Genomic DNA, 27,905 nt, shown 5'->3' with positions numbered 1-27,905 from the left:
ACAGGGATTTTTCAGAAGTAATGAATTAGCAGGAGAAAAGTTAGAATTTTCCAAATTAGGGACTGTCAGAAGAAATTATAAGTAAGCTGTAAGATATATCATATGTATGCCACAAAATATTTTGAAGACTAAAGACACTGGGAAAATACTCAAGAGAAAGAACACCAACAACACAAACCATCAAACACAAATGTTAGTGAGTAAATATCTGGCCAAAAGAGGGCTAGAAGTAAAAATTGGAATTACTGGCTGAGATTACTACTGGGCAGGAGAATTCCTGGTAGTTTAAATTCTTTTTGTTGTGCTTTTCAGTATGTTGTAAATAGTTCATCATGAGAGTGTATTGCTAACACAGGCTTTCTGTTTGGGAGGGAGCTTGTTTGCTGTGTGTTTTGTTTTCATTGCCCAGGGCTGCAATGTCATAGGCAAGTACTTCAGAACTAACCTGCACCCCTAATCCCATACTTGTTTTATGGTCAGAAAGCATTAAATGTTATTTAAGGGCTTTTTTTTTTTTAAATCATGCTCTGCTAACATTCAGATCTGTAATGTAAATGCATCTATTAAAAGCCTTTGGGATAGGGCCCGGCATGTAGCTCAGTAGGAGACTGGCTAAAGTGTACAAAGTTCTGGATTCAATTCCCAGTACCACTAAAAACAAAACACTATAGACTTTAATAATAGCTGTTGTGGAGAGATTTGGTACTTGTGTGAGCAGTTGGCTTTCTCTTTCACTTCTTTAGAACAACCCCTCACTAGGCAGATACTTCAGATAAACTTATTCAGCATCCAAATGCACAGGCCAAAACTAAACTCCAATTTATATTTGAGCATTATGTCAATAACAACTGCCTAAAGGCTGTAGACATGGGCAAATTATTTCTGATGTTATGCAAATAAAGAAGAACTGTAAAGCTTCTGCATCAAAGAGAAGTAAGATTGTGGGGTTGAATAGGCATTGGGCCAGGCACCCACCTGGAATGATCTTTCTTCTTACAGTTAACTCTGGAAGCAGGTTCTTTGATTTAGATGCATAATACAGCAGTGTGATACTATTACCTAAGAGTTACTGGTCAGATGTCATATGTTAGTCTGTAAATAGTTTCTCTTCCCATGTTCTGTGATGTAGGAACAATGATACACCTTGAAAACTGCACTGTATAAACTTGCTTGAACTGTCTTTTGGGGTATGGGGGATAGAAAGAGACAGAATAATCAGGTCAGCTTAATTTCTTATAGTAGAACAATGTGTGCAGCAAAGCCATCATTATCTATTTATCAATATCAAGAAGATGTAACAGAACTAACGTTTTTAAAGCACAATCAAGACATACATTTTCTCTTTGCCTTTACTGAGAACGGTCTTTGGCAAAATTTAGACATCGGGTATGTAACGTATTCCCGTTCATGCAATATCGGAAGAGGTGGCTTGCTAGGTCCTCATCAGAAAAGGCATGCATTCATCAATTATTTCATTGAGTTCCTTAAACTTTCATTCTAGCCCTTTTTCTTGATGCTTTCCTAACATCCATGATTCAGAGATTTATAGAGTGACTGGATGGATGAATCAGAGAATTTAAAAATAACTGAAACTGTAAATTCTTGGTTCTGAATGCTTTGGCTGGGCCTTTTTTTTTTTTTTTTAATAATAATGCCATAATTAAAGCATCTTCTACACATCAAAACTTGACGTATTTTCACCATCAGGTAAAGTGCATGTCCCCAGAGGGCCCTTAAGATAGTGATCATATCTCTTATCTTCTATGTGAAATTCGAATACAGATTTGATTACAACAAACGGGTCTCTCTTCAAAACTAGTTGCCTAGCAACAAGTTTTCCGTGTTCAAGGAAAAAGACTACCCATTTTTTTTTCCCCTAAAAGATAAGCGTGAGAGACAATTGGGATTTTCTAACAGAGAATACTCCCACCCTCTTTTGTGACCGAAGCAGTGAGGCATAAGACCTCCAACTGGCCGAGGTGCCTCAGTAGCAGCCCGGGCGCGAAAGGGAACCCAGACTTGGCCCGGGCTGGTGGGAAAGGAGAGTCTGGTTCTGAACACCTGAACCGGATTCCTAGGAGAATTGATGTCGAGACCACCAGGAAACCCATAATCTTCTTGGGGCGGTCTCAGGTGCAGGGGATTTTTGTTTATCTACATCCAGAGGCACCAATCCCTCCCAACTCAAGGCATCTTTTCTTCCACAAGTTGTAACCCCCAAATGAGGCCACCTCGCCCCTTTCCCTCCGCCACCTAGAGTCAGGATAAGGTATGGACACCGACCTTCCAGTTCCCCTGTCTCCGGCCTTTCTCAAAGTAACCAGGGTACGTGCTCAAGTCTGCCCCAGGGTGTGTGCCCCTAACTTGCCCGGCAGCGTTACCCCCAGGCCCTCGGGGCGCTGGGCCACCCGTGCATCCCGCTCCGCCCTCCGCGTGGTTCCAACAGCTGGCCCCGCCCCCGCCCCGCCCCCAGCCCGCTCCCTGCGCCCCGCCCCGGGCCCGCCGCGCTCCGCCCCGCTCGCCCCTCCGCTGCGTCCCACCGCCCAGCCGCTGGGCGGCTCCCGCGGCTCCCGGGGCTCTACCGGCAGTCCATCCTGTCTCCATGGCGACGCGGCGTCCCAGGCTCGCGGCTCGGAACCCAGTGCGAGCGGCGAGCGGGGCTGGCCCTCCTGGTCTGCCCTTCGCGGGATCTCCTTGGCAGGGCCGCCAACGGGTAAGCAGTGCCGAAGGTGACTGCGAGTAACTTCCCGGTGCCCCCGCTACTGGCGGGACCCAGCCCGCACCTGCGACGGCGCCTAACCCCGAAAACTTCTCTACCACTCCAGGTTGGGTCTCTGGAGCCCCACAGCTACCGAGGCACCGCCCGAGAAGGTAGGATGCATGGCTGAGAGGAGGGGAGGTCTGCGTGGGTGTGTGCATCTCACCCTGCAGCCAAAAGGAAAATTGTCATGTTCGATCCCAGGGCCTCCATCTCCGCCCTGGCTCACCCTGTTGCCTGCGATTCTTACATTGTTTTTTTTGCAAACGTAATGATATACAGGGACGAGCATCCTCTGGCTTGCACTCTACGTCGGAACTTGTTTGGCCAGAGCAATGTGAACTTTGGACCTCCTTGATCGCCCAAGAGAAGGGTTTGCACTACAGATGGCCTCTAAATCCAAACTGGATGACTTGAAATGTCCAAAAATCAAGATTTTGACTTTTGACTCCTTGAACTACTTTGCACGGCACCCCAATAGCATTTAAACAATATCTAGCCCAGTGATGCCAATAGCGTAGGTGAAGCTGTTTGTTCTTGCCCCGAGGAAAAAAAATGCTTTCTTAAAAAGGAGATCTGAAAAAGACACGTTATTCTTGGTTGTGAGCCTAGCCTTTAACGGCTCAGCCATCTCTCCAGCCCTGAAAAAGATACTTATTTAACTCTCCTAAAAACCAAAGTCAATGAGTCCACACACACACACACACACTCACACACACACACACACACACACACACACACACACACACACACAGTCTTTATTTTTGTTTTGCTCTCCAGAAAACATCCTCAGCTGATATGATCTTTAACTGTGTTGAATTTCCAGAGCTAAATACCAACACTTTCCTAGGGATTCCCACTGCGCCCACTCAAGAATTTCATTCTTGCCTCTGTCCTGCCTTGAAGCCACACACCTTACGGTGCTCCCTGCTTCCACATCCAAGCAGTGCCAGGTTTCAGGTAGAACTGGTTTCATTTCCTAGTTTCAGGCAATTGGACAGAAAGGAAAGCTGCACAAGTTGTTGGGGTGGTTTACTTCTACTGGCAGTTAAATTCTGTTATGTGTTTACCTGTACAGGAGCCGAGGGGTAAGTGATTGCCTTTTATCCTCATTTTATAACTTCAAAGAGCTGGATGACAAGTTAAAGAACTGACTCAAAATTTCAAAATTTATTGAGATTTGAAGATGGGCTGCCTCCAGCAAGCTGCTGTGCTGCCAAGGAGGAAATACACCATTTATAAGTGCTTTGGGGGATAAGTGCTTTGAGGGGATGCGTATTTGATACTGTACAGTAAAGTGTGCTCGGGTTGTATTATGCTAACCCACTAACTGCCTCCATTACCCCAGTTGCCAGGATAGACTGTATACCTATCTGTCTATTCATCCATTCCCTGGGAACCAGAACACAAGATCATTTGTAAAAACAAGTAGAATAAAAGAGTAAGATGGTTGCATAAGTATAATAAAGGGAAAATGTTATGTTTTCCATTATTACAAGAGAAACCTAAAATAAGAATATTGGGGAATCTAAATCTTCAGTGTTAATCTTTTCAGTCTACATGGGACCTGTCTTCAGTTTGGTGACATGTGCTAGGGGTGTGTGTGTGTGTGTGTGTGTGTGTGTGTGTGTGTAGGTGTGTGTGTGTGAGAGAGAGGGGGGGGAGGAAGGGAAAGAGAGAGATCTTACATCCATTTTTGGGTACCAAGTCTTCAAAATCTGGGGTGTTTACTGTCAGTTTGAGGCAAACAAGCTTAGTGGCTACCATGTTGAATGGCTGAACTCTAGTTGACATGATGTGTTCTATTTCCAGTTCTACTCTTTCATCAAATGTTTACTGAGCACTGTCTTATGTGGTATGGAGTTCACTAGGCCCTAGAAATAGGCAAATACATGAAATCCCTTCTCTCCCAGAACTCCCATCTCATGAGAAGACGATTGCATACAAGCTATGATGTGCTCATATTTGACTTCATGGAAGACCTCTTATCTTTTCTCTTTAACATTTTTCTTTTTTTTTTTCCTCCTCTTTTTTGTTTTGTCTGGTTTTAAAACAGTGCTAATATATAGCCCAGGTTAGCCTAGCACTGACAGTCAAGATACTCCTGCCTTGGCCCACTGGGATTGTTGGCATTCACCACCATACAGCACCACCCAGCCATGCAAGGGAGCTCATTTGTTTGTTTGGTGATGCTGGATTCCAGTCCAGTCAGTATCTGATGCCTTTAAACGGATGTGGTATACACACTTATGACTAAGAAACAGTTTCTTTGTCACTCTCTCATGCTGAATGAAGACTGAACGCAGGATTTTGCATATGCTAGGCAAACGATCAACCACTGACCTTTTTTGTTTGAGACAGACGCTAGCCTTGAACTTGTCTGTGTAGCTCAGGCTGGCCTGGAATTTGGCAATTCTCCTTCTGCTTCAGCCCTCCTGCAACTACAGGGATATTGCCACAGTTCTGGGTTAACAAGTTCCCAGGTGCCTTCCTCCATTGTTGTGGTCATTCCTGAATTCTCTAGTCAAAGCTCCATCTTGGGTATGTGCATATTGATACATCTTCCCATCTGCTCAGGATTCTGACCTTGGACTTCTCTTATTCCATGTGGATGATGCAATCCAATACAATTCTGTTTATGGATGTAGGCAGTGAATCACCACGGTCTGTGGGCTGTTGGCCAGCACCTCCTCTGAACTCTTATTTGTCTTCTTGCCTCTGTTCTCTCTCAAATTTACCTTCCACCAAACTTCTGGGATCAATTTAACCCTCGGGTCTTCTTTAAAACCTTGGTTTACATTGCCCAATACTTAGCATGTGGCAATTAATGGCTTTTATACTTTGCCCCCAAATACATTTCTAACTTCTTCTGCAGACATTCTCTGACACTGAGCTGGACAAAGCTCTTACTTTTTATAGGTCACCAGGTATAATAGTAAGAAGTAAGAGTCAGAGTAGTCAAGGTTTCTTTTAGCTTCAAACAACAAAACCACCACAACTCAAACTCATCTCAGGAAAACTGAGAGGTTAACTGTCCTGCCCATGGTAGGGACGGAGCTTGAGTGGAAATAGGGATTCCAACAGCATCTGTTCATTCTGTCTCTTCCCTCTCTCTCCCTTTCTTCTGCTCTCTCCCTCATGTTCTCTACACTCCGCTTATCTCATCCCAGAGTTCTAAACTCACATTTTCCCAACTTTATGACAGTGCTAGTTGGGAAAAAAACTCAGGGAAGTTTGGATCACAGGACACACTTGAGTTTGTCATTGTTAGCTTATGAATTACCACAGTGGGTGTCTCAGTTAGGGTAACTGTTGCTGTGATGAAAAACCATGACCAAAACAACCTGGGGAGGAAAGGGTTTATTTGGCTTACACTTCCACATCACAGTCCATTGCAGAGGTTAGTTAGAGCAGGAACTCAAACTGGGCAGGGACCAGGAGGCAGGAACTGATGCAGAGGCCATGGAGGGGTGCTGCTTACTGGCTTGTACATTCTGCTTTCTTTTAGCACCCAGGATGACCAACCCAGGGATGGCACCAGCCATAATGGGCTGGGCTCTCTGTATCAATCACTGATTAAGAAAATGACTACAGTCTTGCCTGCAGCCAGATCTTATGGAGGCATTTTCCCAATTGAGGTCCCTTCCTCTTAGATGACTTTAGTTCTTGTCAAGTTAATATAAAACTAGCCAGCACAGTAGATGTGCTTGGGAAAACTACCTTTGTAGTTAAGCAGCTAGATCTGGGGGCAAACACGATGTAGTACATTGTTTACAGATTCTTGTAGGAAATACAGTTATGAAAGGAATGCAAGAAACACAGAGAATAAGTTCTGGGTCTGGATTGTGGTGCTGGGGGGTGCTTTAGGGATGGCTCAGTTGGTGGTCTTTCTCCTCAGACTTTCTACTTCTGCCTCCACTCATTCGGATTCTTCTTGGATATCGCCTCTTGCCCACATGTTAAAAAGAGTTGGATTGATCCTAGCATTCACTATTATCTCACTTTGGACAGTATAGAAAATTACATTGTAGCCCCTCAGAAGCCTTAAGTACAGTGCTCTGAAGCCTAGAGAGGAAGGGTGATGCTGTTTCTGCCTTGAGATGCTGAGCTTCTAGGAAATCCATAAATCCATCATTGTGTTGCCACAGCCTAACACAGGCTAGTGAGGTGCATAGCAGGTGTTCTTGGAAGGTTTGCTTTTGTTTCAGTGCTGAGGGTCAAACTTAGCAGCTCACACGTGCTAACTACACAGTACATTTCCCCTAAACTACAGCTCCAGCCCAGACTTCTGTTTTAAATAGATATTGACTATCACATGTGAATTACAGAATGTTATGATTATTCCCATAATGACAGACATTAATAGAGTCCACCTGTTATGAGTAGGTTTTCCCTGCTGGTCTGTCTTAATTATTAACCCATTTCTATTACTAGGTATTTCTATGTGGTCTTATCTTACCGGAGAGATAGGCTGCCATTGTGCTCTCTTTCTGTCCTCCATCTTGGATCTCCTCCCTACTAGTTCCTCTCTTCTCCTAGTCCCCTCATACCGCCTATCTTGCTTTCCTATTGGCTAACAGTGCTTTATTCATTAACCAATAAGAGAAACATATTTACAGAATGACATCTCCCATCATCCACCCTTATTCCAAAACCCAGAGGTTACTGGGGGTCTTCCACTTTAATTTCACTCATGTTGGACATTACAGCTATCTCCGTGGGCCAGCAGTCTTTGACGTGTATCAGTACTTTAGGGCAGAGGTGCCTTTGTAAGTTGTCTTCAAAGCTAGTCTGTCACAGCTTCTGTTTTGCTCCCCAAAACAATCTTAGCCCAAAGGACATGTCTCCTGCTCTTCTTTTAGATAAAACAGGAAAGTTTTTGTAATAGTGTCTCTCCTGCATTATGCCAGGCTCTGTGCTAAGCCCCTCGTCTAGTTTACCCCACTTAATCTTTACAATGATCCAGAGAAGTCATCTCCATGATGAACCCCATTTTCCACCTGGAAGAGCTGAAGCTTAAAGGAATTAAGCCCTTTTCCAAACTGACCTGAGTAGTGGCAGAGGCAGCTTTGAATCTACTCTCTTGCCAAGAGCCCTGGCTCCTGAGTGTCACTGACTCCTATGAATCAGTATTAGGATGAGAGAGGGCAAGTGGACATATCCTGGAGAATGGTACAGCTGGACCGGGAAGAGTCTGGATCTCCCTCTGTCTGACTGTCAGTCCTGATTTCCCTTTCCTCGCAGAAATAGAAGGAGGATGGTATGCCTGCTTGTGCATCCAAGTAAAGGTTGCAGTCCATGCAGATCTGAAGTTGGAGGTGTGGGGGAGGCTGTAACTGGAAAGGTTGTGCTCTGCCTGTCTTACCAGTGTGTCTCCAGGACAGTAGCCATCTGTGGAGCCTGTTTAGTTCATCATTGCATTGTCTCCTCCTAGGCTAGAGAATCAGAGGAAAGCCCTCCATTTATCATACTTTGGTTTCCTGCAGCTGGCTTCCCTCAAAAGATGCTTTGCTTTCTGGAACACTGGAGCTCTCTAACAACTGCAACAGACAATTGAGTTAACGTATTTCATATCTGGCTTGGTCAGGGTTCCCAGAATGCAAAGCCAGGTGTGAAAGGGCAAACACCTCTGAGCCTGTGTGAGAGAGACCCCTGAAGAGCAAGCAATCCCAACTAATGACCCTTTGCTTTGTTGCCCGCAGTCTTGGTCCTGAATTTTGTATCCCAGAAATCCCCAGGTATGTAATAATAACTGTTTAGAAAGTCTGGTTTGAGGGCTGGATATGGGGTCACTTGGGAGGCAAATGGATCACTGGGAATTCAAAACCAGTTTGGTCTAAGTAGTGAGTTCTGGATCATTCAGAGCTACAAAAGTGAGACCCCTGTCTCACAAAAAGTCTGCCTTGGGATACAGAGCCAAGTGGGAGAAACAAGTGAATTGTTAACATATCTTTTCCATAAGTTCCATAAGTTAAAAAAATACAATTAAATGAAGTTTATCCAGCTATTTAAAGGGCTTCATTATGGGGAAAACCAATCCTGTAACTAGGTAACCTAGAAAGCAAAGCAAAAAAAAAAAAAAAAAAAAAAAAAAAAAATCCTCATTAAACTTCTGAGTATTAGTAAATGCATGCATGTGAAGATTCATGAGATAAAAGTTAAAATGTATCATTGGAGAAAATAAAAGATCAATTTGCAATGTTTGCATATTTAAATGATACCTAATATTTAAATAACACTTAAATGAAGCAATCTAATTAATCTTAATCAACAAAAAATTGGGAGTCAAATATTGGGATAAGAACTTGGAAGATCAGAGAGCCAGCAGCAGCTGCCAGTTGCCTTCTACCTCTCTCCTTCCTCTTCCCAAATAGGCTGGGGAAAAAGTCTCCACCCCACCTTATCACTTCCTGCCTCCACCTCCCATGTGCTGGGATTAAAGTCGTAAAGCATCAGCTTCTATGGTTAACTAGTGGCTAGTTCCACCCTCTGGTCTCCAGGCAAGCTTTATTTGTCAGAAGAGAAACAAAATATTGCACAGCACTTGAATATTTAAATAATTAAAAATTCCATATCCTGACTTTGGAACCTCTCACCTTCCTCTGGCTCACATCTATTCTAAAGTATTTTTCGTGGCACCAGTAAGCTGGACCATGGAAGCGATTGACTTGTCTGTCATGTTGAAGTTGGGGAGAGAATTGTAAATGCAAGCTGAAATAAAGTTATGATTTGCAGGGTCAGCTCCTTGGGAGGGGTGTCTTAGGCCTACTATTGACTGTATTTCAGTCTAGACCTGGAATCCAAGATAATGAACTAAAAAGGTAGCAGAACTAGGGCATTGTCCAACATAACACCACTGTCCCATGCAGAATCATTTCTGCAGCTCTGTTTACATGGACTCCAAGGGAAGAAAAGACAAGAGCTGGTTTTTCTAGACTGGTGGCTCTAGACCTTCCTATTGCTATGACCCTTTAATACAGTTCCCCATGTTGTAGTGACCCCAACCATAACATTAATTTTGTTGCTAATTCATAACTGTAATTTTGCTACTATTATGAATTGTAATGCTAGTATCTGTGTTTTCCAGTGGTCTTAGTAGACCCCTGTGAAAGGGTCATTCCATCCCCAAAGGGGTCATGACCCACATGTTGAGAACTGCGCTCTAGGCTTATAACTTCATTTCTTAGCCCAGATAGATCCATGCTTAACAGCCTGCTAACTTCTGTGTTTTGTTACATTTGTGTTTACATTTATACAAGTATTTAGAAATTTACAAACTAAATATCTGTTCCTTTCTTTTGCAGAAACTACCTAGACAAGAAAGATGTTATAAAGGTAAAGGATACAGGGCTGGATGTAGTTCAGTTGGTTTAGTGATTGCCTAGCATGCAAACAGGAAACCCTGCTTTCAGCCCCAGCTTCCCTAAAGTGGGCGTGGTGGCACAAGCCCGTCATCCTTGCCCTTGGAGTTTCTGGTTATGTGCCTACCCTTTTAACGGCTGAGCCATTTCTCTACCTCAACTCATAGGTGGTGAAAGCAAAAATATCAAAAGTTCAAGGTCATTCGTGGCTACATAGTAATCTCAAGGCCAGCCATAGATGAACAAATATGCCTTGTCTCAAAAATAAATAAATAAAATGTATAATGTTGGAGGTTTTGTTCTTGTTGGTTTTTGTTTTGTTTTTAGAATGCTTTGGGTCAGCTTAACAGTGGTTTATAAAGTTTAAAAATAATTGGCTTTAGTATTTATTACACAACAGAAATATTTACCCTAAGGACTCTTAATATACTTTTTCCAAATACTTCAAACTAAAATAATAATGATAATTCTAGTTTTCCTTCCTGCTTCTATTTTAGGCACCAAAGAGCAGACAGAATGGCACATTGCTAGTATTTGATCCAAAGGGTAAATGATTTATTTCTTAGAATGTGTTTGACCATGATCTTGTTCTGAATATTAGTTAAGAAGATTATTGAAATGGTTAGATGTGGTTGTATGACTCAACAGTAAATCTTGTAAATCATGTGTTATCTATCTTTGAAAAAAAAACTTAACTATTTCTCAATTAAAATTTTATGTTAAAGATAGCACTGTTGAAAAAAAACTAAACATTTTTTCTTCTCTTTCAGAAAAAGTGATTGACCCAAATAAAGCAATGTCACAGTAAGAAAATGTCTTTGGCCTTGCCTTTTAAATAATTAGAAGTAGTTAATGCAAACCATTTGTCACCTAATTAAACTTGCGAAGTCGATGTGCATGGGTGGGCTTCAGTTGTTACTTGAGTAGAGAGATTTAAGAAAAAACTGAATCTGGGTGTTGGTGGCATACATCTTTAATCCCAGCACTGGGGAGGCAGAAGCAGGTGGATCTCTGTGAGTTTGAGACTAGCCTGCTCTACAGAGCTAGTTCCAGAACAGGCTCCAAAGCCACAGGAACCCTGTCTCAAAAAACCAAAAAGAAAAAAAGAAAAAAAAAAAAAAAGAAGAAGAAGAAGAAGAAACCTGAACTGTAATAAAAGTGAAATATAGGTGATAATCACGTCTGCCTATTCTTAGATGGAGGGCTATGCTGTCTTTTATTTGTTTAATTTCCACTGCTCTTTCCTGTTTCCTTTAATACTGCTTCCTTCTTTAGATCATCTCTGTGAGTGAATACTTACTTTAAAATTAGTATTCTCAGTTCATTTAACATGCATTGTTAGTCCTACATAAAGAGAAAAAAATCACCTTGAGTAGTTGAAGACACTGGTATTTGAAAATCACAGTGTATATCAATTGAGTATTAATTAGCTTCATTCACAACATGCAATACTTGATTAAAGTCCTTCACAATACAATCATTTCCTAGCTTCTGGGGGAAATATAATATTTATTCCATGAAAAATTACACCTTAAATATGGATCTTAAAACATAAAAGGGCCAGAGAGAGATGGCTCAGCAGCTAAGAACCTCTTCCAGAGGGCCCAAGTTCCAGCAGCCACATGTTGGCACACAAACATCTGTAACTCCAGTCCCAGGAAATCCAACGCCTCTTCTGGCCTTTTGGGGCACTGCACATATATGGTACACAAACTCTTGCAGGCAAAGCACCCATACATAAAATAAAATGAAAAAAAAAAAAAAGTGCCTGTGCCAAGCCTGACCATCTCAGTTCAGTTCCCAAGACTGACATGGTGAAGGAGAGAAACAACGCCCAGGAATTCATATGTATCAGTGGTCCTCAATCTTCCTAATATTGCAACCCCTTAATACAGTTCCTCTTGTGGTGACTCCCAATCATAATATTACTTTCATTGCTGCTTCATAACTGTAATTTTGCTGCTGTTGTACATTGTAACATAAATATCCGATATGAAGATGGTCTTAGTAGACCCCTGTGATTGGGGTTTTATGAACATAGCTCCTGGGAGCTGTAGATACATTCTCTATCATGCCTGAGATCCTAGTTCATCTTGAACATTATTGGCTGAGAAAAATTCTACTCCGCGTATATTTTAATTTCCATATTGTAGTAGCTAAAATAGACATTTTCAGTTTTCTTGCAAACTTTATATATCATATAAATACAATACTTAGAAAAATCTTGAATGGGCATGGTGCCGAACACCTTTAATTCCAGCACCCAGGAAGCAAAAGCAGGTAGATCTGAGTTCAAGGCCAGTCTTGTCTACAGATGGAGTTCTAGGAGAGCCAAGGCTACACAGAGAAACTCTTGTCTTGGAAATAATAATAATAATAATAATAATAATAATAATAATAATAATAATAATAAAAACAATAAAGCCCAACTTATATTTATGTAGGGAGTGACATGAGCCACATTTGTGAAGGGCAGGAGACTGTTCAACCAGTAGTTGAGTCTCTCCTCTTATCATGTAGGTCCTGGGGCTTAAACTCGGGTCATCAGGCTTGGCAGGGAGTGGCTTTATGGCTGTGCCATCTCACCACCCTGTATACTTTGTATCAAAGAGAAAGTATTATGTAACAGAACAATGTCAGAAGACTTACATTTGTTTCAAATTAAAGTTACAGTACACCAGGGGAAAAATCCGTATAAAGTATTTACATCTACATAAACATAATTCTATATTTTCCTGTATCACATAGCTGAAAGCATACTCAAAAAGCATGGGATGTGATGTTCAGTGGTAATGGTGGTTAACAGGTCATTCATTGGTGGAAATAAGTGAGTGTTGTGTCCATGAGCCCTGCTGCATTGGTTGCTTTTCTGGTTGCTGTGACAAAATAAATACCTGACAAAGCAACTTAAGTAAGAGAGGGTTTATTCTGTACCACAGTTAAATACATTGCATCATGGCTAAGGAGGAGGCGTGGCAGCAGGAACGTGAGGTGGCTAGTCGAACTTCATGCAGCCAGACGATGAATGCGGTGCTAGCTTGCTTTCTCCTTTTTATTAAGGCCTGAGATCCAGCCCATGTAATGGTGCTGCTCATATATAATAGCTCTTTTTACCTCAGGTAACTCAATCTGTTAACTCCCTCCTAAGTGAGCCCAGAAGATTGTCTCCTAGGTGATATAGAGCCTGTCAAATTGACACTCCGGAGTTTGTTGCCTTAGTGCTGTAGAAGGCCCTAACCATCACAGCCAATGTTCATAGCTGAGCGGTGCTGAGCAGGGGTGAAATCCAGCAGAGGCGATCCAAACCCGGAGGGAGGTGCAGCCCAGGTCACTGCAGCTTGGACCCAGAAAGAAAAGCGGAAGGACATGTCTCTCGGTCCCCATTGCATTTGACTATGAAACTACCTTTTGTAAGAACAGTCTGGCCAGGTTTCCCTGTGCTCATTGAGGGACAAGAGCAAGGCTGGGTAAATTCAGCCTGTGAGCTTCACAGATGGGTGATGTTACCTCCCAGGCCCCTTAACAAAGGTGAAGGTAAAGGGGGTTAGTGTTTGAAGACAAGTCATAGTAAAATAGAAAACTGACCATGGCTCAGAGAATTGACTCCTGCAAACTGTGTGAATTTCTCAGTGGGGCTTTCCAGCCACTTTCATCCCATTGTTGGCTCTTCCCACTGACTGGCAGGACAGATTTGGTTAAGTAAAGGCCCCACTTGTGCTAGGTTAGAGACTGTCTCTCTTCCTACCCTTGTTCCCAGTCTTCACTCCTGTCCCAGATACAGGGGACATGGCTGCAGCAAACCCACAGTTGAAGAAACGGTATCTGTGGGTGTTTGTTATATAATGGCCGTATGCTATATAACCTTTTATAAAATGAATGCTAAGCTGTTTTTTTGTTTTTGTTTTGTTTGTTTGTTTTGTTTTTCCTTTCTGCCTCACTTTTAAGAAAATGCTGCTTTGTACGAAGACCGAGATTGGCGAGCAACCTTTATAGTTCCCCAACACAGATCTCCCTGGGTGTGGCTAATACATTCTCAGCAAAGTAAGATTTAAACCATGGTTGATTATTATAAACCACTTAAGACAAAATTTAAATTGTAAGTTTTCTGAAGGCACAACTAGTAACAATTGTGGAACATCTCCTGAATATGCAGAATAGTCCTTATAAATTAAGGAAAATGCTAAAACTTAGAATTTCTACCCCCCCCAAGCTTTCAAAACTACTTAATTAAATAACTTCTGTGTACATACAGTAAAATTTGAAATCTTTCCTTTAGTAAAATTTGGAATCTTTACTTTGTTATTGCTGTTTTGAAGCCAATGAGATTATCAACTGTTTTCTTAAGTAATTAGAGTCCTTATTACCATGAACATCATTTTCTTCTCAAAACGAAGTCAGTAGGGGGTGTTGTTTTTGAGGGGGTGTTGTTTGCTTGTTTGGTTCTTTGTTTTTGAGACAGGTTGTCCTGGAACTCACTCTGTAGACCAGGCTGTCCTCCAACTCATAGAAATCCATCTGCCTCTGCCTCCCTTGTGGCATGAGCCATCACACCTGGCTAAAGTCAGTAAGTTCAATTGGAGAAAAGGTTGCATTTCTGGCACCTGATTCTTTGAATGTCTGCACTGTGGACCCCACAGGAAGTGAGAAGAACGGGGCTTCGTGCTTTACTGACAAACTCCTGGTTGGGTCAGTTCTCAGGTCGGTTTGGTCTTGAGTGTTGTTAGCATGGTTGCTGCTTGCAACAGTAGCATTCCATGCAGGCACAGGACAGTGAACTTGTCACCTGCCTCCATAAGTGTTTAGGGTTAATGAGAGCACTTTGAACTACTCAGTCCTCAGAGCTGTGCTGGTTAACGCCCCTCCTCAGGTATGTAAATCCGTGGATGTGCCAGCATCCTGCTGCACAGAATCAGACTGACTTGTTGATTTCAGTTAACACCAGCTTTAGCAATGTCTTTCTTTTCTTGATGGTACATAAAACAGTGTCTTATAATAATGGCATCTAAGAGTCAACAAAATACTCTCATTTAGTAAAGAAAAGGGCATGAAAGCCCTTTTCCTAGACTAAATTCTCGTGATCAGTGTTATGGCATCTTAGCAACACTCCTGTTATCCCAGGAAAGGGAGGGCTTCAAGTAAGTTCTCACTATCAAGTTTCTTGATGGATGCTCCGATATAATTAGAAGGCTAAAGGGTCAGAAGCTGAACAAACATAAATCCACCTTCCCTTGCCTTCTTCATGTCTAGAGAAGAGTGTGTGTTCGTTGGTCTCTGCTGTCATTTTTATCTCTTTTTGGAGGAATTTTTTAGTTAGTGCACAAAGTATGAGGTTTTGTCATGGCGTCTTCTTGCATGTGTCATAGTTTGTTCCCCTTTCTCATGGCCACCTCTCACTTAATTCCCTTTCTTTCCCCCAGTCAGCCTCCCTTTCTGCTGTTCTTTTCCATGAATTTTTGTGGTGATACATTGTTTATGATATAACAAATAAAGCTTGCCTGGAGATCAGAATGCAAAGGTAGCCACAGCCACAGAAGCTGGGCAGTGGTGGTGCACACCTTTAATCCCAGCACTCAGGACACAGAGACAGATGGATCTCTGTGAGTTCAAGGCCACGCAGGGCTGCAGGAGAGTGAATCCATCTAAAAGAGAAACAGCTCACATCTTTAATTCCGGCACTAGGGAGGTGGAGACAGGAGTGATAGGATTGGGTGGAGAGAGGAGTATAAGTCGGGAGGAGACGGGAGCTCATGGCAGTCTCGGAGCATCAGTGCAGTTGGGAACAGTGTGAGGGTTGGTGGACCACCTGGCCCTTCAGTCTGAGCATTGGTAGCAGTGAGAACTGTCTAGTAGCTGGCTGCTTTGCTTCTCTCATCTTCAGCTTGAACCCCAATATCTAACTCTGAGTTTTTACTATTAAGACCAGCTAGAATTTGCGGTACGTTTTATTACTCTATTTCCTACTACTCTTGAGGTTGCTTTCTTCCCCTTCTAATTTCATAATCTATAAATACATGAATAAACACACACATGCACACACACATACACATGTACACACATGCACACGCACATACATATACACACACATACATACATACACATGCACACATACACCCACATGCACACACATGCACACAAATACACACACACATGCATACACACATGCACACAAATACACACACACACATGCACACACATACACACACACACACACACATTTTAAACTTGGGTTCTGCATCTGAGAGAAAACATGCAGTATCTGTCTTTCTGATTCTGGCTTATTTCCGTTAACACAATGACTTTCAATGCAACCATTCTCCTACAAATGTTATGATTTCATTTTTCTTGAATGACATAACTTACCTATTTATTTACTAACTTGCTTTAGTTTTTTGAGACAGAGTTTCTCTGCGTAGCCTTGGCTATCCTAGAACTTGCTTTGGAGACCAAGCTGGCCTCAAACTCAGAGATTTGCCTGCCTCTACCTCTCGAGTACTGGGATTAAAGGCATGTGCCACTACCTCTCAGCTGCTACATAACTTTTGTTTTGTTTTTTGAGACAGGGTTTCTCTGTGTAGTCCTACCTGTCTTGGAACTCACTCTGTATACCAGGCTGGCCTTCGTCTGCCTCTGTCTCTCAAATGCTAAGATTAAAGGTATACATGCCACCATGCCAGGCTTGATGGTGCATAAGATTTCATTGTGTATATGCACCATGTATTTCCTTTATCTGTTCATCCTGTCTTAGTTAGGTTTACAATTGCTATGATGAAACACCATGACCATGGCAACTTAGGAAAGAAAGCACTTCGTTGGAGGCTTGCTTACAATGTAAGAGGGTGAGCCCATGACCACATTATAGGGGTAGCATAGCAGCAGGCAGGCCAGAATGGCACTGGAGCTGGAGCTAGAGCTCATATCTGATCCACAAGTTGCAGGCAGAGAGAGAAAGCAAGACTGGGCTTAGCATGGGCTATAGAAACCGTAGAGTCTGTCTTCAATGGCACAACCCAAACAGGGCCACAACTCCTAATCCTTCTCAAACAATTCCTCTAACTGGGAACCAAACATTCAAGCATATGAGTCCATTGATGGGAGATGCCATTATGTATATATGTTTCTCATACTGGTTAATGAATAAAGCACTGTTGGCCAATAGGAAAGCAAGATAGGAGGGACTAGGAGACAAGGAGGAAAGAGGAAGTGATGTGTGATGGTTTGAATGAGAATGACCCCTATGGACAGAAACAACAATGACTTTCATTTTAGCAATGTTGTTGTTTCTGTCCATAGGGGCCATTCTCATTCAAACCATCACACATCCATTGATGAGTATTGGTTCCACTCCTTGACTATGGTCAATAGTGCAGGGAGTGACAAATCAACATGGACTTTGAGTATCTCTGGGGTTTGATGGCTTAGAATCATCTGGGTAAACAGCCAAGAATGAGATAGCTTAGTCCTGGGGAAGTAAAGGCTCCATTCTTGCCTCTTCTAAGGAATATAACAAGCCAATCAAACCAGTTGTAAAGTCATAACCCTAGGGCTAGCAAGAGGGTAAAAAGGAGCCTAGCACACAGCCTGATTTCTTGATTTTGATCCCCAGGACCCTCCTGGTAGAAGGAGAAAACCAGTTCCTACAAGTTGTCCTCTGACATGCCATAATATATGCCCACACATATAACACGTGCAAAGAAAGAAGTGGAGAGGAGAGAGAGAGGGAGGGAGAGGGAGAGAGAGAGAGACGGGGAGAGAGAGAGACAGAGAGGGAGAGAGAGAGAGAGAGAGAGAGAGAGGAGAATAGGACCCAAGATAGATGACTCTTAGACTTAAGTCCTTAAGGGGCATGATTTTAGAGGGCAAAATTATACTTTATCTTTGTATTTTTCCATGCAAATTTTATTTTAAAGTTTGCAAAAGAGACAGACTGGAAGATTCTTAACCCCTCTGAAAAGGGATTGGGTGATTTTCTCACAAGCACAGGTGTGCTTCTCGGTGACTAGAGTGCTGTATTCAGAATGCCTTGTCTCCATGTGCTGTTTTTTTGGCATGAAGTTTCAGATGTAAAAGCTAAAGAGGCTGTTTTATGACTGTGGGGTTACTATTAGTGCTGAAACCTCACTAAAAGCATAGCACTTGGCAAGAGCAGGCATCTATTTACATTTTTCTTTTAAACCATTCAAGGCCTACTTCCTTAAGTGGTTTTATGTCGCTACACATCGAGATGAACGGAAAGCATTTCTGAAAGTGATTCTCTTCCATGCTCTTCATTGGTACTCTGAAAAGATCCTATAAATTGTTGTACAATAATAAGTGCCAAGCAGAAATAGATTTTCATGAGCAATGAAAATTATATTTTCCAAAGAGACAACATTCTATTTAAGTCCATGTTTGGTATATTATGGTTTTCTTTGAAATATGGTAGGCATGGGTGTGTTTTATTAACATTTGAACACTGAACAGCACTATGCCTGACCAGATGTTTCACTGTCTGCTTTAATGGTTAGAAAAGAAGCCTCTTCAAAGAAGATAGAAGATAAAGTCTCTTCAAAAAGTATTGAAAACAGACCATCTTCCAGGAGTATTGAAAATAAGGATGTCTTAACAAATCGGCAGTCTGACCTGTGGTTGTCTTCCTTCCTAAAAGAAAGTGCAGGTAACAAATAGCACGTCTTACTGGACTAAATAATGATGGCCTGACTGTACATGACCTTTTGGACATAAGTTGACCTCACTGTCACTCTAAGGTGGGTCAAAGGAAGCAGCAATTGTTCAAACTCAGTATACTGGGTTATTTGATATGCAGCCAGATAGGCATCTGTGAATAAACATTATATAAGATGGTCATTACAGGGTATTATAAATCCTAGAACGGATTAAAACACTAGCACAGCTTTCCAAGCCAGAGTGCTGGTACCAGCTTAAAATCCGGATACAGTTGACAAAGCAGACACTGACCTTTCCTTAGGAAGTTCACGTTCTACAGGGAGATAGTTGGCCAGTTCTTTAAAAGAAAGTGCCCATCTGTTGAAGAATGGATACATAAGATGTGGCTTACTTACAGAAAGGAATAGTTTAGACACTGAAATGAAATAACATTCTGTCATTTACCATGTGGGTGGAACTGGAGATCTGCCTCCTGAGTGCAGGGATTAAAGATGTACACCACCATGCTCAACTGAATGCAATTTTTATCAATCACTTCAAAAATAAAAATTTGAAACACCAATATGAAACACCAACATGAAAGGTAATTTGAGGCTATAAGAGAGGCCACAGTGAAATGAACAGCACCCAGGAGAGAATACTTTGGACCAAGAGATTAGGGAACCTCTTCACAATGCTGAGTGTCTGTGAGTTGAATGGGTCCATCCCTGTGATGTCGCAGGATGTTCTTGCCCACCCATTATGACCTTCCTTTGATGACATCAGTATGGTGAGGTGGTGCAGAGACCAGGTGTGCTCTGGAGAGGCAGGAGGTTTCGATTCCATGGAGACTGTGGATGAGAAAAAAGCAGGTAGATGGGTACTCCAGAAGAGCTAGCGACATGTTTCAGGCTGGCATGTTTGGTTTAGAGTTGGTTTTATACTTTGTTTCTGGTCTGTGTCTTTACAGCCTTTCTTTGGTGCTCTTTCCTGAAAGTCATCTTCTTCTCTTCTAAATAAGTGTTTATACATTGTCTAGAGTACCTCACAGCCATGGTCTCATTGATGAAGAGACTCCACAGATACAATCCTTTGACAAGGGGCTGAGTCTAATTAGTTCAGTCTGAAAATATGAAAGACCACACAAAGCCAAAGGGATACTACATAGTGCTACCCACAGGGGCACATTAGATAAAAGCAAAGTAAATACTCTTTTTAATTGCCCTAATGGTACATTTTGATGTATTTTAGGAAAGAATAATATAGAATGTAATTTAAAGTATCAGTTCTAGTCAGACTGACTCCCAAAGTGGGATTGCTACATGAACTTGAATAGGGGTTGTTTCATCTTTTTGCCCTCTTTGTTCATTAGTAAATCGGAATAGAAATACTACCCAGCTGGAGAGATGGCTCAGTGGGTAAGAACACTGGCTGCTTTTCCAGAGGACCCAGGTTCAATTCCCAGCATCCACATAGCAGCTCTTAACTGTCTATAACTACAGTTCTAGGGGATCCAACATCCTCACACAGACATGAATGCAGACAAAACACCAGTGCACATAAAATAAAAGGAACCATTTTAAAGAACAATAACAAGGAAAATTATAAAGAAGGAAAGGAAAGAAACACTACCCATCTCACTGGGAAGATGGGATGTTGACAGAAATAAATGAACTAATGTGTGCACAGATGGGAGCAGTCTTTGTAGCTGATTGCTTTTATTGATTTATTGGCTTCATAGATGCTAATAGGATCTGGTCTGATCTAACATCTAATTAAGCTTTACATTGTTTATTGGTTACGTGTGCTCTGTTTAAGGTGAAGCAGTCAAGGATGCAGTCCTTGCCAAGCAAGAGAGAAATAGTGAGCATTGTCTTCAGGACCTTGAGGAGAAGCTGTCGGATTCGACAGACGACGATGGTGATGATGACACCAACGATGAAGATGATGAAGTTCCCACTAAAAAGGAGACTCGCGCCCCACTAGAGTTAATGGCAGAAGTAAGTTCTTGCGTGTGTCTTATAACTAAAGAAGCATACAACACTTGGGAGGCAGAGGCAGGTGGATCTCTGCAAGTTAGAGACCAGGCTGGTCTACAGCATGAGATCCAGGACAGCTAAGACTGTTACAGAGAGAAACCCTGTCTCAAAAAATCCAAAAAAAGGAAGAAGCCTATAAATACCAAAGTAATTAAACAGGATATTATGTTATTAGGTAGAGTAAATTAATTATTAATATATTTAGTAATTTATTAACAAGTTTAAATCAATTGTTTAATTAGTATATATTAATTATTTTAAATTAGCTTATTTCTTTGAGGTACCAATCTCCCTAGACCTAGAGCTTGCATCTTCTTGACTAGGCTGGAAGCCAGAAAGCCCCAGAGATCCTCTCTTCTCCCTCTCACCCCATTCACACCCAAAGCCAAGGTCACAGGTGTGCACAGAACTCATGGCTTCTTTCATAAGTGCTTGGATGAGAACCCTGGCCCTTATGCTTGTGACACAAGCACAAGTAACCACTGAGCCCTCTGTGACACCCCCCAGAACTTAGTTACAGATGCTTCAATGGCAGTTAAAAGTATATGAAGATTCAAGGAAGAAAACTAGACATTAACATCAGAACCTGGAAAAATTACAAAACCAGAGCTGAAGAAGCTAGTTAAAAGTATATCAAAATTCTGCATATATTTGAAAATGTACAGATAAACCAATGCATATCATAGTTAAGAGTAAGGATTCACTTATCCTGTTACAGAGTGTGGGGCTAGCCTGGGTACTTGAGATCTCATCTCAAAAAAGAAGTTAAAAAATAAAATATAGCTACATATACAATAAAAATGTTGGGGCTGGAGAGATGGCTCAGCAGTTAAGAGCACTTATTGATTCTGCTGAAGATCTGAGTTTGGTTCCTATGTGTGTATACCCACCTGGCAGCTCACAACTGCCTGTAACTTCCAGGGGTTCTGATACCCAGTTCTGGCCTCTGTGGGCACACATACATGCAGACACTTACATATCCCCATACAATAAAAGCAAAATTAAATTAATCAAAACCTTGGATAAGAATAGAGATTTTTAAAGTAAGAATTCTATTGCATGAGTAGACAGGGTATTTGTTGACATGTAAGGAAATGAGGAATGTGGAGTCAGTTCCCTACCTTTTACTACCGTGTGGGTCCTGGAGATCCAATTTAGACCATCAGGCTTGGCAACAAGCACCTTTACCAACTGAGCCATATTACCAGCCTAGGGGGAAAAAAATGTTTAAAAGTTGTAGGGTGGGATTGAGAAAAATGCTAAAGAACTGCTTCTTAAATTGGTAAGTAGTTCTTTTTCCCAAGTCTGGAAGTGAAAAGTGTCTCATCGTTTCTCGAGGGACCTGGCTCTTGTAGACCAGATACCTGGACTGGTATAATTCAAAAGCTGCCTCATACAGATAGCCGTCAAATATTAGGTGTTTCGTTTATTGGAAACGATCTAAAGATATAACAATACAATAATGTTCAAGAAAAATATACTCTAAGTAAAACTTCCAAGACACTATTCAGGGATGGCATGTCAGCTCAGTCGTAGAGCATGTGCTTAGTGTATACAAGGCCCTGAGTCAACCCCCTGCTCCAAATTCCCAGCAAATAGACTATTTGGTGCCCTAGGGGGGAGTGATCACAAATTGTGGAACTTTTTTTTTTAAGGTTTCTGGATAATGTCAATACATATGTACATAAAGGATCATTTATTTTTAAAATTCCTGAATTGTTGGCTGATGGGTTAAAAGCACTGGCTGCACTTATAGACGATCTGAGTTTGGTTCCCAGCACCCACATGGCTGCTCACACCCATCTGTAACTCCAGTCCTAGGGTGATGCCCTCTTCTAACCTCCATGGGCAAGCATGCGGTACACATATATACGTGCAGACAAAATGTTGTGCACATAAAATAAAATGCTTTTTAAAAAATATATGGAAATGTTTAAAAAAAATAATTAAATCGCTATATATTAGAAGTATTTTCAGTTATGGACAGAATATATTTATTTAGTTTATAAAATTCCTACTTGGTAAGCATGCACAAGCAAAATGTGTGGTTAGTTGACTGACTGCAGACTAACTCATGGAGAAATGTGTGTTAAATACAGAATGTATGGCACACATACACCTTTAACCCCAGCACTCTGTGAGTTCGAGGACAAGCCAGGGCTACACAGAGAAACCCTGTCTTCCTCCCCCAAATCAGACTAACTCATCATTAATCAGTATTTTTAGGGAGTTTATTGTAATTGACATTTAAATTCTGTCTTGAAACCACTTATCTGAAGAGTTTGCTTTCCAGTTCCTGAGGGCAGAAATGGGCCGAGACTACCAGCTGGCAAAAAAGTTATGTCAGATGAGTAAGTACCAAGCAAACACTCACAACCTCCAGCTTTCCCTTTGTATATAGAAACAGATCCCATAATATGAATGTAGGTTGACTGTCCTAGTCCAGTGAAGTCTCTGCTGCTGTCTCAGGGATCCCATAGGGTAAATGAGTTCAGGTATCTATGGACTCACTGGGGCTCCATTTTATGTGTTAAAGCAAAGTAGATTAATAGGCTGGTCACTGTCCCGGAAAACAGAATCATCATGACATAGGAAGTACAAAGTCCCTTGTGCTGCCAAGTTTCAGCACTCCCACAGTCGGGTCTGGCATTGGACAGAAAATAAACTGATAAGTGATTGTTGTGTCATGAATGATGGGTGCGTGCTATGGAGAAAACGGAAGTAGGAAAGAGGACGGGAAGATACTAGGTGGTCGGCAGTCTCCATAGAATGACCTGGAAGGACTCACTTTAGGACAGAACTGAACTGTAGGGAGGCAGCCTGTGGGCATCTGGAGGAATAGGGTGCAGAGCAGGCTGAAGTACAGGTGTACTGAGAGGGAAGGTGCCTGAAGGCAGCCATCAGAAACCTGTGTGGATCAGACAGGGCCAGAGGCAGGTGCTAGCCTATGAGGCTGGAGACATGACATGGCACAGGACTGGGTGGGCGGCACAGGCCTTTCCCCAGCTGAAGGGCCTTGTTTTGCCCTGTGGTAGGCGGGAGGCTTTTGATCAGAGGAGATAGCTAGCTGGTTGACCTTATCTTTCTATCTGGTGTTAGGTGGTTAGAATTATTTGTGGTTTTCTTTGTGTTTAAGCAGTGGGTGCTTTGTTGAGTTTCTTAAATCTGTATTTGACAGTTTCATCAAGTTCAGATTTGCTTGGTTGTTACCTTTTCACATTCCACTTCTGCCCTAGTTGCTTGAGCCCCTTTTCCTGGGTCTCTAGTTAGAGGCAAACAACAACAAACTGTTTAAATGGTGCCTGACATGCCTTTTACACTCAGCTCGAAGTTTAAGATTTTACTTCTGTGCTTTGTCTTAGGCACCTTTCTATTGACGCATTTGTTTTTTAAACTTACTTACCCTTCTTCCCTATGTCCAGTCTGCTGTTAAAACTATCCAGGGAGGGCCTGGAGAGATGACTCAGAGGTTAAGAGTACAGCTGCTCTTCCAGAGGTCCTGAATTCAATTCCCAGCAACCACAAGGTGGCTCACAACCATCTGTAATGAGATCTGGTGCCCTCTTCTGGCCTGCAGGGATACATGCAGGCAGAACACAGTATACATAATACATACATTCCTGAACAACTGTATACATAATAAATAAATAAATCTAAAAAAACCCAGGACCCTGAAGCATTCCCTGTGGGGCTCTTTCTTTCCCAGGGGCTCAAATGGGCTCTGTTTCCCTTACAGAGGTCCATGTTAGTAAACAACCTCTAATACAAATACTAGAAATTCCCTCAACTCTTCACAGACCCTTTTAGTCACTCTCAGAGTAAAGATAGCTAGAACACTAAACTAGGCAATGCTGATAGCTAGAACACTAAACTAGGCATTGCTGGCCAAGCATTAAAGCTGCTGCCACTCTCTGAAGACTGACAGCTGGGGCAGCCAGGCTGAACCACAGGAATAGTTAACCTCATATCTGATCCCGTGAGATAATCCTAGTTCTGACGGGAAATTTTCTAAAGGCTTCTAAGAATTGTTAGCCAGTCCACTGATCCCTGTGGCTGCTATTCCATGTAAATTTTACCTTGATAACTGTATTTGACCTTGTTTGGCAAATGGGTGTGTAAAGGAGCAAATCAGAGGAACTGTTCTTCAAAGAGGCTTGCTTCACACATTTAGACTAATGATAAGCATATTTTAGTCTAACTTAAAGTATAGAAAAAAGTACTTTTACAACAACATGTTGGTTCTGAAGACACCTAAAGTCCTTGAAAGGGACTTTTGAGCAGACACATAGTCCAACTCAGACTGATGATAAATGCTCATCACATTTAGTGGAGTCAGAAGTAGTCCCTGGTGTGGTGAATGGAGGCAAAGGCCAAGGGACCATTTCCTAGGGAGCCTTGAACATCCACAGTTAGCACGCTTGGTGTTTTTGCGCCCCCTGGGGGTCACCGGGATACTGTGGAGAGTGGAGTGGGTGTGTGGCCAGAACACGGAGTACTCCTCAAGGCAGGTGGAAAAAGAAGAGGGTGGTCAGTAGGGGTTTTGAAAAAAAAAAAATAGGTGACTGAAAGGAAACTCTGACCTCTAGAATATTGGTAGCATATCAACAAGCCTCCCCCTCCCCCCAAAAAAGTAGTCCAAAGGAAGCAACACAGTTACAGCAAGGATCAGCAAAAGGCAGTGGCTGGGGACAGATGGGACCTTGATGTAGACACTGCCACACAGACAATGGGTAGATGAGATTGGGAGGAGATAGCAGACCTCTAGGGACGTTTTCTTCTCATCACCCAAGTCTCCAAGTTTGGAAACTATTGCCCTTTGGAGAACTTGATTCTCACAAATCCTTCCATCACTGGCCTGGGAAAGGAGGAGACTGTGTTCTTTGGATAGGAGGTGGAAAGTACAGAGAGCATCATTTATCTTATAAAACACCACATGTAGGTGGAGAGTTTTCTTTGTGCTTAGATGTACCTGCAATAGAATTGTGGAAGGTTTTTGTTTTTGGTATTTTAGTTTTGTTTGTTTGTTTGTTTTATTTTTGCCTGCTCTGATTGACAGTTTCAGTCAGTTTTACTCTAAAAGGCTGTTCGCTCCAACACTAGATATTAATAATGATGCAATTTTTAAAAAAAAAAAGTGGCTAGAGAGAGAAAGATGCCAAGTGACAGAAGATTTTTTTTTTTTTAATTAGGGAATAGGGATCATAAAAATGGGGAAGGGAATGGGAAGAATGGCCTCTGGAACAGGAGCAGCAGGGAGAGAGACAGAAAGAGTAACAGACAGAGGGAAGGAGGGAGGGAGGGAGAGAGGAAGAGAGGAAGGGAAGGAGGGAGAGAGGAAGAGAGAGGAAGGGAAGGAGGGAGGGAGGGAGGGAGAAAGGGAGGGAGGGAGAAGGTGAGCAGGGCCCTTGTAAAAGGGGACACGGTGAATTGCACAGATGGCAGCAGCTGAGGGTGGATCCTGTCAGAACTCCAAAGGCAGGCTAGTACATACTAACAAATAACATGTATTCTGTTTTCAGTCCTAATCTATGAACCAGAAAATCCTGTGGCCAAGGAATTTTTCTCACTTATTGAAGAAATACTACTAAAGGGTAATTTTAAAATTTGACATTTTTTTTCCTCAAAGAACTGTAAACAGTGTTTTTTTTAAAGACTGTTATGAGAGATTGTGAAAATATTTCTTCAGGAAATATTAAGGAATGTCTGAATCAGTGGCTCTCAACCTTTCTGATGCTTTCACCCTTTAATACAATTCTTGTTGTGGTGATCCTGCCAACCATGAGATTATTCTCATTGATACTTCCTAACTGTAATTTTGTTACTGTTATGAATTGTAATGTAAATATCTGATATATGAGAACTATCTGATATGCAGCCCCTGTGAAAGGTTGTTCAACCCTCTGATGTGTTGTGGCCCACAGGTTGAGAACCACTAGTCTTAATGACTCTCTTGAGTGGTGTAAAACCAGCTTGTCTCTGAGAATGGAAGAGATGAATCCCCCATTCCCTACACGGAGTGGAACTGGCCAAATAAATCCAGCTCCCTTGAACATGGAAAAGGCAGAACATGGAACCATGCCCATGTGTTAGTGTTCTGTGTGTCTCGAGATTTCCAGTGATGTCAGGACGCTCTAAATTGCCCTACGTATTCTTATTTCAGAATTTCTGTAACTTTTTACAAAGTTTGGTTGGTTCGTTTTTTTAGACAGAGTCTGAAGAATAACCCTGATTCATAATCTCCCTGCCTCATCTTTTTGAGTTCTGGGATCATGCATGGCTATTTAAGGATTTCACTGACAATAGTAAACGTTATTTTTAGACCTGTGTTGCAAGTTAATTTTGAACCCACAAACATTTATCTGCTGGCCAACATAAATCTGTTGACTTTCTTGTTCTATCTTGATCCTACACCAAGTTAGGTTCAATTTTTCTATTCCTCCAAACATGTACTTCATGGAAAAGAGAGTTGAGGTGTAAGGGTTTTTGGAGAGCGGGAACACCGGGAACCATAATTAGCACCTGTCTCCTTCCCGTGACAGAGAAATCTCAGAAGCATGAGGAAGATGAAGAGGATAGCGAGGAAGACACTAGTAGCGAGAGTGAAGCAGAGAGCAGTGAGGATGCCAGTGATGACAGCTCCGACGAATGTGAAGACGGGTCCTGAAGGTCGCTGCTGTGCAGAGTTATTTTCAAGAGTGTATGCCGTGCAAATGCAAATATAAAGAAGAGAGCTACTGTGTAGTGTAACTGTGCTTTCTTCCGTGCAGAGTTCAAATGATCTGCATTCTTAGTTGGAGTCCCTCACTCCTGTTTATGCTTAGGCCCAGGCAGGTCGCGTAGAGAGGGAAGAAGGGAGGGGATGTCATGTGCTGGGAACACAGCGAGTGCTCTACTTACTTTATTTAATGTGACAGCCCTAAGTAGTGTGTCACTGTCCCCATTTCACAGTTGAGACAAGCGAGTCATGGGGGGGGGGGGTAAGTAGTTTCCCTAGTGAATAAATGAAATGAAAGATAAATGTTTGTGTTTTTATGCAACACTAGAAAGGCTTTTTACTGATGTATCAATAGATTTTTTTTCTGATTCTGTACTTTTTAAGACTTA

At 42.0% G+C, this 27,905-nt stretch overlaps 1 protein-coding gene across 1 annotated transcript; it reads left to right on the top strand.

Annotated features, from left to right (window-relative positions):
• Positions 1–1,873: 1,873 nt before the first annotated feature.
• Positions 1,874–27,536, top strand: Erich2 (glutamate rich 2). Its single transcript, XM_051183840.1, has 10 exons — positions 1,874–2,659; positions 2,722–2,871; positions 8,461–8,496; positions 10,890–10,923; positions 14,065–14,160; positions 18,624–18,772; positions 20,581–20,762; positions 23,095–23,152; positions 26,321–26,392; positions 27,341–27,536. Exons 1-10 carry the CDS (start codon positions 2,272–2,274, stop codon positions 27,463–27,465), a joined length of 1,290 nt encoding a protein of 429 aa, XP_051039797.1. The 5' UTR covers positions 1,874–2,271; the 3' UTR covers positions 27,466–27,536.
• Positions 27,537–27,905: the final 369 nt, after the last annotated feature.

Source organism: Phodopus roborovskii, unplaced genomic scaffold, assembly GCF_943737965.1.
Source record: "Phodopus roborovskii unplaced genomic scaffold, PHOROB, whole genome shotgun sequence".
Classification (NCBI taxonomy): Eukaryota; Metazoa; Chordata; class Mammalia; order Rodentia; family Cricetidae; genus Phodopus; species Phodopus roborovskii.
This window is presented reverse-complemented; position numbering and strand designations above follow the sequence as displayed.

Excerpts from the sequence above, each read along its gene's own strand:
- Erich2 (XM_051183840.1), top strand. The coding sequence starts at position 2,272 with ATGGACACCGACCTTCCAGTTCCCCTGTCTCCGGCCTTTCTCAAAGTA. Across the intron at positions 2,660-2,721 it reads CAGTGCGAGCGGCGAGCGGG|TGCCGAAGGTGACTGCGAGT; the intron begins GCTGGCCCTCCT and ends ACGGGTAAGCAG. Across the intron at positions 26,393-27,340 it reads TGAAGAAATACTACTAAAGG|AGAAATCTCAGAAGCATGAG; the intron begins GTAATTTTAAAA and ends TTCCCGTGACAG.